This window comes from Hydra vulgaris, chromosome 08 (genome assembly GCF_038396675.1).
Source record: "Hydra vulgaris chromosome 08, alternate assembly HydraT2T_AEP".
Lineage (NCBI taxonomy): Eukaryota > Metazoa > Cnidaria > Hydrozoa > Anthoathecata > Hydridae > Hydra > Hydra vulgaris.
Window position 1 is genome coordinate 9,949,705 of NC_088927.1, and position 11,323 is coordinate 9,961,027.

An 11,323-nucleotide genomic window follows, 5' to 3' on the forward strand; every position below is an offset into this window, starting at 1 on the left:
TCTTATAATTTAATTTTTCTCAAATCTTTTTTAAATTTAACTATTAATAAAATTCTAAACTTTTTTTGCAAACTAAGTTAAAGTTGTTTTGTTTAAAACACTTTTTTTCTATATCTATTAAACAATAAAAGAGTTTGTAAACAGCATAAAAAGATTTTTATTTTAAAAATGTTAAAACCTATTTAAATTGTAAAGTCTCTATGTTGTTTAGGTGTATCTCAAAACTTTGCTCGGAAGTACCATTTGCCTATTGATCACGTTTGTTTTCAGTTTTTCATCATAAAAAAAGATGCAGACTTAAGTAAAAAACCTGATGATGGTGTTTATGCAAAGGTTAGTTTCTCTTTTTGTTTAAGTTTAGTTTTTCTTGGTGTTTATCCACTGCAAATAGAAGAGAATAAACTCTAAGAGAATGGTGTTGATGTATTTCAAAATATATCTTTAGTGACATGAGTTGATTACTTCTTTTTCATTGCTAATTGATTTTGAAATAAATTTTTCTTTCAAAACTCTTTTTTTTCAAGAAAAGAACTAAGAAAAAAAGGTTGTCAACACAATTTATTACTTTTTTTTAAATGTCCCACAAATAAATTATTTTTTACAAAAAAAAAAAAAAAATTACAATCGTAAAATTATTTTTTTACTTAATAGGTTGGATATGCTGTGACCTAATCAAAACAAAGTCACTCTAATTTTTTTTTTTAATATATTCTAGATTTGGTAAAATGTATTTTATAGATATTTTTTACTTTCTAAAATTGTAGAAATATAGTTTATAATTGTTTTACAGGGTTTATACTTAGAGGCTGCACGTTGGGATCATGAAAAACACAAATTAGGAGAATCATTTTCCAAAGTTTTGTACGATGAAATGCCAACTGTATCTTTTATTTATATTTTATATATTAGAAGATTTATTTGAAAATGTTTTAGTTTGCAAGTGCTTTTTGTTACCAGATTTTTAGTAACAAAAAAGATAGTATTAAATTTTTTTTGCTATAAAGCATAATTTTTTATAGTTTAGCATTTACATGCATACAAAGTATTTATCTAAGTCTTTTTTTTGTGCTTTTTTTTTTTTTTTTAAATAAACATAAAATAATTGTTTATAAAAAGTGTGGTCTTTAACCCAACAAGATACTTGTTTGATTAAAGGACACGCTTTTTCTCCTCCTCTATCTCTTTTTTTTTGCTAAGATATAAATTTTTTGCAAAAAATAATTTTACATGCTTGTGTAAAAAAAAAATTTAATGTGTGTAAGCTAATTTTTTTATCTAAAGTTATAGTAATTTTTATCTAAATTTATAGTAATATGTATATTAAATCTTTTTTTTGAACGGAATGGGTATTGCATAGTAACTATTGCTAGTTACTATGCTATGCATGCTTATACAATAAATATTTTTGCATACAATAGTAACAATATTGTTTGCCTAATGATGGTATAAAAAAATATTTCTTTAGTTCTAGTCCACATCGCTGCATTAATTTGTAGTTATAATATAAGAAAAGAAGACCGCATGGGTAAAACCACTGATGTCCACTTTTTAAAAATTTTAAGTTTTAGATATTTTTATGATATTTTAGTACTAAGCTATTTTAATTTAAAATTCATAACAAAAAAACAATGTTATAAAGTTCTATGGTCATTACAAATAAAGGGCAGCTTTGAAACAACAACTGTTGTCCAATGTTTACTGGGTAAAAAACATCAAAGTGGTCAAAGTTCTTTATAACTAAACCAATAATGTTAAAAGGGTAAGTTAGAGATGATGTAAATAACATTATGTTCACAGAAAAACATATAATAAATATATGTAAACGTAAAATAAACATATAATAAATATATGTAAACGTATAATAAATATATGTAAAATAAATTATTAAACGTAAAATAAATAAACGTAAAAAAATTAATTAATAAGCGTAAAAATAAGCAAAGATTTGAATTTTACTGATCTTCTAAAATAATTTATTTATAGTTGAGGATCTCAAACTTAGAAAACTTGATTTCCTGAAACTGTCAAATATGGACAATTATTTTTTGTGCTTTAAAAAATTGATAAATTAAGAAAACACAGTCTTTGAATAATTTAAACTCTTCGACTTATTTGTTTTATTACTTCTTAATGACTTGATAGATGTGGTTGCTTCCCAGTGAAAAAAGAAAGATCAAGTCTTATCCCTGCTACAATTGCCCTCTCTATAAAACAAGTGCAAGACGCGGAACTTTGTCAACTACAGGACACTCTACAAATTTTGTTATGTATATGAAATTACCAAGTGATAAAGATGAAAATCATTGGATTAATCGAGGTGTTGCACTGTTATGTCAGCTAGATAACTAAAATGACTTGTTTTTTAAACCTTTTTTTTTTAAGTTATTTGTTATAATTAATATAATGTAATAGTGGTTTATATATATATATATATATATATATATATATATATATATATATATATATTTATATATATAGTTTTTATTTTTTAACTTATTATAGTGTATTTATGAGTTGTTTTCTTTTTTTGCTGTGTATAGTAAAGTTTATAGAAACATCAAGCATATTTAAAATACCTAAGACATAATTTAAAAGAATTTTTTTTCTTATTTAAATTTTTTTTTTCTTGTATAAAAAAATTTATTTCATAAATAGTTTTGTTAAAAAAAATATCCTACTGTAATAGAGTTGTTGTCTCAATGTTTCATCAAAAAAATAATTATAACTGGAAATAAAGATACAGGTGTGGGTAAATGGCCACAGTATTATCGCTTTATCTTCTCCATCTGTGCAGGGTCAACTACACCGGCCTCCAATTTTTTTTTCCAAATTTTTTTTCTTTTTTTAGAAAATTCAAGATATAAAGAATATTTTTTAAAGGTGTGTCTGCAAGATTGAAAACTATAGAAGTTGAGTTTGGTTGACGCTAAGTAACGCAAAGTTAACTATGACCACATCTTTAAACTTCAACCAATGCAATAGTGGTCGAAATCGTATTGTGTATTCTTGTAAATTGTCTCTCGTTCTTTCAACTGATTTCAATTCAGCTCAAGATAAACTCGAGCAAGTTCAATACAAAGCCATGAAACACATCTCTACCATAAAGCACTTACCCAACACTCAGCGACTAGCAAGACTAAACCTGACAATACTAGTCAAACGACCAGCAACTCTCCTCTTGCTGGTCGTTTGGCTAGCGTTGTCAGGTTTAGTCTTGATAGTCGCTGAGTGTTGGGTAAATGTTTTATGGTAGAGGCGTGTTACATAGCTCTTTATTAACTTGTTCGAGTTTATCTTGAGCTAAATTGAAATCGGTTGAAGAAACGAGAGTTCATAAGGCTACACAATACATACGATTTCAACCACTATTGCATCGGTTGAAGTTTTACTTGTTGAAATTAACCAAAATTTATTTGAGAACAACTATGGATCAATGGTATCTATCAAACGAGATATCGTCCAGTCTTTGCATTATTCACAATTAATTCGAGACTTTGCTGTCATCAAAGCACGAATAGTTGATTTTTGTTGAACGTTTATAAAATAAAATCCTATTTTTTTATTTTTCTGGGCCTCTTATTACCAAAGGTCGACTAATATAAAAGATGCTCGTTAAAGGAACGTATAGTGATATTGATTCGTTATATTTTTTGATTAATACTTGAAATTGTTTTCCGTCAAGTGTTGAAAACTCGTCGAACGTTGAGATATGCGTAGAGATTGAGTCGTTGTCGGCTTATTCCATATATGCGTAGAGATTGAGTCGTTGTCGGCTTATTCCATATATGCGTAGAGATTGAGTCGTTGTCGGCTTATTCCATACGTTTCATTGAGGGGTTAGAGGAACAGTTGATTCATGTTTCACTAGTTTCTTGGCCAAAATGAGCTATACTTCTTTCAATGAAGCAGTGTGCCTGTCTTAACTCAAGACCAGGGCGGCGAAAACCAGCGAGATAGGGGATGGGCGGCATAGGCCCCCCATTTTTTTTCTAAAGGACTTTTTTATCATTTTTTTATTTCCCTATTTTTTATAAATTTTGACAAACATCCTTTGACATCAAATGACAAATATTATTTGGAAAAAAAAAATATCGAACAGTTCAAGTCAGAAAAAATATCGATCAGTCAGAACAGTATCGAACAGTTGGTAAATTTTTTTATATTCTTAAATTAGATCTCAATTAAAAAGTTTATTACGTTAGTTAAAACTGTGAGGTTTTAAAAATACTAAACATGTTTCCAAAAGAATAAAAAAAACATATGGAGAACCGGGGCATCGATCCCCGTACCTCTCGCATGCTAAGCGAGCGCTCTACCATTTGAGCTAGTTCCCCGTTGTTATATCTTTAAAAATATTTATTATAAACTTTTTTTAAGAAAATTAATTTATTTTAAATATTTATTATTTGAGAAAAATTATGTGAATATTCAATCTTAACATAAATCAGGGTTGACAAAACGGGTTTCGAAGTAGAGAGGCAAAATCGTCAATTTCTCAATAAAGTCCTCTCTATCTATAAATTTTTTTAAAAAAGAAAAATTATTTAGAAAAAAAGAGGGGGCCACTTTCGGCGGAAAGAGGAGGGAGAAAGAGTGCCTCTTTCCCCCTCCTTTCTCGAATCATTGGCGCTGTAAATTAACATTTAATAATTAATAAGCTCGTACACTTAAGCTTTGAATATTTATTTATCACGCATTAACAAAAAATTTTTTTTTTCCTGAAACATACAGAAAGTTATAATGATATTGTAAAAATAAAAAATGAAAAATAAAAACTAGTACTTAATATTTAGTTTAAAATGAAAACATCTATCTTGACCGAACTTTCAATACCATCTCATAAGTTTGGCCGCTTTATAAATACTAAAAACGTTAAGTTTGTTATTAATATAAGTAATAATCACAAACTCAACGTCACAAATACAGGGTGTATACTTAATTTCTGACCCCCTATATCTCGGTTTAAGAATACGGTATTTCAACACATACCATTTTATTACTGTCATATCAATTTAATTAGACAAAGAATATATGTTAATAGTCAGTAATCAGTACTTTGTCCATTTCTTTCTATGCATTGGGTAATTCTCCTTGGCAGGCTTTCTACTAGGCGAAAACACTCTTCTTGCGTAATGGCAGCCCACTCCTGTTCAACACGTCTGATCAACTGTTCACGATTACGAGGTCGAGGATTGTGTAAAACACTGTCCTGGAGTCTTGACCAAATATGTTCGATGATATTTAAGTCGGGCGAGTTGCCAGGCCAGTCGGTCCACACTGCTGGAAAGTCTCTGTTGATCACATTCATTGTTGCTCTTGCCGTGTGGCAAGTTGCTCCATCTTGCATCAGAATAACTTTATTTCTCACAGGAAAGATGGTCTTATCATCAGCTGCACGTTTGTACACAGGTAGAATAATATCACGGTAATATTTTCCATCAACAGTTTTATTTTGCTCAACAACAACCAGATCGGTTTTGCCATATCGAGAAATGCCGCCGGCTATCATAATCTTGAGACCGAATTTCGGACGTCGAACATAAGGTATTGACTCTGGTGTTGCTGTACGTACTCTTTGATTTTGACGGTTTGGAGCCGGATATAATTCAATTGGACTCTCATCAGTCCACAATACGTGAGCTGGTTTCACTTTACCATCCAGTGAGTCATCTGCGAATCCCTCTTCTTGCAAACGAGTACAAAAATTTACGCGATCAGTGATGTTTTTCTGCGACAACATGAGTTTCACTTTCTGTGTATAGGCATGCTTTCCCCATGTGGTCTTGCGCAAGTATTTACTGATAGCACTGTGTGAAATTGTTTTTCCTCTTTCTTTGTAACTGTCTGAAAAATTCAGTTTCTTAGCTACAGTTCTCGTTCCAACTCCGACTTTGTCTTTGACCCACTTTCTGACCTTGTCCTTGGTTCTTGGTGAAAACTTTGTTGGCTTTCCAGGTCGCTGAGCATCTGTGACGTAACCCTCTTGTTTTCTTGCCCACTTCCTTACAGTATTTCGAGAAACTTTACACTGTCTAGTGATTTCTTTAATGCTTAATCCTTGACTACATAAAACTTGAATTCGGTGACGAAGTAACAGTTTATCAGAACTCATTTTCAGAGTAAATTGCTAAAAAACACATGTTATATAATACATGTTAGTAACATATACATGTAATACATATAAATACACACAGAGTAATCAATGTAAATCATAAACAGACACCGAGTATCACTGATATAAATAAGGCAAATAAAAATAATGCTAATTATTTCTTGTAGCCAAAATGCTAAACATTAAAAAAGTGTAAACTTAATTTCTGACCCGGTTTCGAAGAGTAGCAATACGTCATAAACAGTGAAGAAAAAATGTGTTATTAATTGGCAAACTAAGATCACATATTAAGGAGTAATAAGGACAATTTACTTAAAAATCGTGCTAAAACTATAGTCATAATGCCAAAGGCCGTGGAAGACAAGGAGAATGAAAATATCATTTTTATGTATGTTGACAAAATGGCTCCCATAAACATTTTCTGAGGTCATATCCTTTCTGAAGTGAGCGTTTTACGTGCAGAAAGTATAGTTACACCAAAATACATACTATAGTATTTTCGGGCTAAAGTAGCATTTAAGAGAGCAACTCAAAATCTTGTGTTTGTAACATGTGGGGGGTCAGAAATTAAGTATACACCCTGTAATAATCACAACTCAACGTCACAAATAATAATCACAGCTCAACGTCACAAATAATAATCACAACTCAACGTCACAAATAATAATCACAGCTCAACGTCACAAATAATAATCACAACTCAACGTCACAATTAAAGAAAGCTAGTTTTCAACTGTTGTTTTATTGTAAAATTTTATTGAAAAAGGTTCACGTAATACCAGTAACTAATGATTAAAAAAAAAAGTCTTTTGGGGCACCAAAGAAAACAAAAAAGAGTACATAGGCCTTTTTTTAAATATCAATAGTAGTATTTTTAATTTTTATTGTAATTAGTCAACTATTTTATTACTTTGGTCATTATCACATTTGCTATTGCTAGTTAATAAAATTGAAAATATATTTTAAAATTAATTTAACAAGGTTTTTTCAGTTAACAAAAAAACACTAAATTGCTTTAAATGAGCTTTGTATGTTTATTGGCAATTCTTGCACACATCGTTGACTATATATAGAACAGCAAGATCCACACAACAAATTGTCAATCTGGATTCGCAACGCCATCCATAATTGTCTTTGAGCTGTAATTTTATCTCAAAAAAATGTCACAAGCTTGATTTTTTTAAGAACTCAAAGAACCGTCAGTTAATTTTGAAATTGTGAACAAATTTTTTATTCGAATAAAATACCATGATATGTATCCATTATAAAAATATCAAAATTTACTAGTAAATTTACAGGTAAAGTGACCGGTAAATTTTTATACTCGCAACACTTATCAACATATTACAATATTACTGCTAATTGTCTCCTTCGTTGTTTATCCATGAATGACCGAAGGTATTTATAAAAAAAGTAATTAATTTTCAAAAATTAATATTTTTTTTTTGTAAATATTTGGTGATTCTTAATAATACTAACATTAAATATAATCATTTATTTTAATAATTTTTAATTTTAATAAAATGCATTTTTTCAAATTGATGTTTTGCTAAAGAATTATTTCAGCAGGTTGCATATAAACATTTTTTTTATATATAGTTTCATATTTACGAACTAATTACAAATATTATTTGAGAATAAAAAATTTATAAATTTGAGTTTTGTATCCTTTTTTTATATTTTTTCTTAAATGACCGAAGTTATATGGTGAATTTAGGCAATTTTACGGTATAGAAAACTACATTATTATTTTATTTTCACAATATAAATTAACAAAAATTTAAATAAAAACATTAAAAAACTTTAAATAAAAAAAATCATTAATCTTTAAATAAATAAATTTTCAATAATAATTTTTGTTTTTTAATGTTGTCAAAGAATTCAGGATAATTTCAATATTTTTTGAGCTTGTCCTTTATCTGAACGTGGAGTCAGAAGTTGACATACATTGTTAAAAAAATATATTTGAAAGAATATTTCCACGTTGTCGCAGCATTTCGAGGTCGTAAAACTCTGGAGCCTCTTTTTTTTTTTTGGTGCAGCCGGAGCCGTAAAAATCGAGCGTCTCGCAGCTCTCGTGTTTTTTTAACGGTGTTTAACGTGTTTTTTTTTTATTGTAGACAAATTTTATTCATTCTTCGCTTAACTTATTTGTTGAATAAATTATTTATTGAATTTTTTTAAAAATGTTATTTCTAATAACTATAGTTTTGCCAAAACGTAAAAAAACAAATGTTTTAACGATTTAGTAGAGTAAAACCAGGCCAAACCGCACACCACATCATTCCGCACACTAATCAAAGTTATCAAATAAAAACGGATAGGGCTATGAAAAAAAGAAAAATAGGTTCAAATACAGAGCTATCTCCTCTATTCGAATTGATAAAATTATATGCCGATTCAACAAACCAATTATTGTGTTATTTCTCAATATAAACATCACTCACTCAATTCAATTTAACTCACTCACATTAACATGTCAACTAAAAAAGCAAAAGCATACTAGCCGCATTAACTGATATGAAAGAAAATAAAACATCAATGAGAAAAGCTGAATTCAAACATGGCGTTCCAGTCTCAACGCTCAAAGATCGCAAAAATAACAACAACAAAGGCTTTCATGGCTCAGGTACAACAACGGTACTCTCAAATGAAACAGAAAGATGCATGCGTTCCAGTCACTTGGTGACTGGCGCATGGTTTAACCTGAAATGAAGTTCTAGAATTTGTATGAGGCTACCTAAAACTCGAAGATCAATTGCAATTATTCAAAAATGTCAAGCCTGGTAAAGACTGGTTTTATGCAATGGATCCATTCGGAATTCCGTCTCGTCGGATTTTTCTCGGTTTTTCGGAGTTTCGTAGTTAGAGAGAAATCGAGAAACTTCGACGGAACTTCGACAAAGTTTTTAGAAAATATCAGTTTTTACAATATAATTAAACTCTTATTTTATTTCTTCGCTACTATTACAATCTTGTTGTTTTCAAAATGTAAGTGTTCTCTTTGTTCAATAACAACACCAATTTACATCGCAAAGCAATACACGATTTCAAGCGAACTTCTGCCATTATTAATATCGCGCATGAAAAAGTCCTGGAACGAATTTAGAAGGGCAAATATTTATTTTCTCAGTTGCGAATTAGTAATAAAATATATAAGATGAAAGTTAACTGTGCTGTTATAGGATGTACCAATAGCTCCTATAAGCTAGAAAAGTTGAAAGATAAAACGTGTTTTCAACACGAAGAAGAACGGAAAAAAACACAAACTGAAACTTTTTAGTCCCTGTATTTTTTCTTTCCGTTTTCCTGCAACGGGTTGCCTGTAAGGCAACTTTAGTTTGTAGAGTTTTTTTAAAGTTGCCTGTAAGGCAATCGTTTAGTAGTTTGTGTGTATTGAGTGTTTTTACCCTTCTCCTACACCGGGTTGCTGTAAGGCAACTTTAGTTTGTACGGGCATTTAGTTGTTTTAAAAACAACATATGAGTAGAGAAGATTGAGTATGTGTAAGATACGAGCGTTGAAGGAAAACACCAAATCGTCAAACCCTGACCACGCTATAACATAATCTTAATATGGAAATATCGAAAACCGAAATAGACTTCAATGTCTCCAATAAAAGCTATGCTGAAGCTACAGCAACTAATTCTATTTCAATATTGTCTAATGAATTTAGCACATTGAAAAGAACCCTTTTGTGTGAAATAACAGAAAACATAACTGAACCTAATATTTTAATTGCTCTTGAAAACGCCAATTTAGATCATGATCTGGAAGGCCTGCAATTTATTCGTAAAGGGACAATGGTCGAACTCGTCATGAAAACTGACAAGTCGAAATCGTTGATCCTTGAAAATGGACTTTTAATTAATGGTGTAACCCACTATTTTTATAATTCTACCCCAACTAGAAACTTATGCAAACGAGTTGCAGTATCGGTAATCGGTTTGCCTCTCGAAAAAAAATATTTACCAGTCGGGGTGGCTCTTGAGCAACTCGGATATGGGAAACATATACACACAAAAGCAGTATATCGCAAAACGGCCAAAAACGGAACATCCTACTATACAGGAATTCTAGTTGCTATGATGAATCAATTAAATAAACCAATACCAAGATCTTTAAAACTATGCGGATATAACATCAGGATAATCTATACCGGACAAAACAAAGAAGAAAACCTAAAACCAAAAGAAAACTTTATAGATGTGACCGAAGAACCTAGAAAAAAAGTAACGGAAACTAATGAACCAGAAACATCGAAAGAAATACCTGAACCAACAATTAAATTTTCTAAACCACAAGAATCAGAAGCCCCTTTGGTGATACGCCAAAACTCTGTCGAAAACCAAATTTTAAACAACGATACAAATAACTTAAATAAAACAAAAGAAAAGACACCCGAACAAATACCACAATCACCTGAAACAAATTCTCAAACACAAGAAACAGAAAATCACATGGAAGAAAGTCAAAGTTTTAACAATAATAATATTGAAAGCAAAATCGAACCTCATAACGACAACGTCATAAATGAAGTAAACATAGAAGAACTAGAAAAACAAATCGAACTTCCCTCAGAATATCTTCGCTTAGATTCTACTGGGAGACATGTTTACAACTTAAATTTATTCTACGGCTTTGATAAAACAAAATGCTCGGAAGATGAACTATTAATATTTAAGGCATACAAAAAAGCAGAATACGATCAGAGAAAATTCGAAAGAAAAATAAAAAGAAACAAAGCAAATAAATTACCCGTCGGACAACCAAGGGATTATACTAAAAGCAATACACAAATCCAAAATAACTCTTCATACAATCATGACGACTGGACTTAAATTTAATACAAAAAACAAAAGTAAGATTCCAAAAATTAAAAATATAAATAATAAATAAAAAAAAAAAAAAAAATTATAAAAAAAAAAAAAAAAAAAAAAAATTATAATAAAATTATAAAAAAATTATAATAAAGTATAAAATATAAAAAAAAAAAAAAAAAAAAAAAAAATATATATATATATATATAAATATATATATTATCCATCAGCTTTAAACTAAGAAATAAAAAAAACAAAGGTATAACATTAAAATTAACTACAAAATATTAACTACAAAAATTAACAAAAACATTTTATAAAATTTAAAAAAAAAAAAAAAAAAAAAAAAGGGAAGATACTCTCCGAGTGTGGATGTGAGGCACCATTTCGA

The 11,323-nt window shown here is 29.6% G+C and overlaps 1 protein-coding gene and 1 non-coding gene across 3 annotated transcripts in view; one reads left to right on the top strand and one right to left on the bottom strand.

The window, feature by feature from the left end:
• The window catches only part of LOC100203362 (dynein axonemal heavy chain 3), a 135,703-nt gene extending 133,293 nt beyond the window's left edge, over positions 1-2,410 (top strand). For both annotated transcript variants that reach the window (XM_065803056.1, XM_065803057.1), the window contains 3 exons: positions 212-333; positions 791-880; positions 2,143-2,410. In XM_065803056.1, the coding sequence (XP_065659128.1) occupies positions 212-333; positions 791-880; positions 2,143-2,349 (419 nt within the window). In that variant the 3' untranslated portion in view covers positions 2,350-2,410. The remainder of the gene's footprint in view (positions 1-211; positions 334-790; positions 881-2,142) is intronic.
• A 1,851-nt stretch (positions 2,411-4,261) lies between these two features.
• Positions 4,262-4,334, bottom strand: trnaa-agc (transfer RNA alanine (anticodon AGC)). Its single transcript has one exon. It is a non-coding gene; the product is annotated as a tRNA-Ala (tRNA).
• Between the last annotated feature and the right edge of the window lie 6,989 nt (positions 4,335-11,323).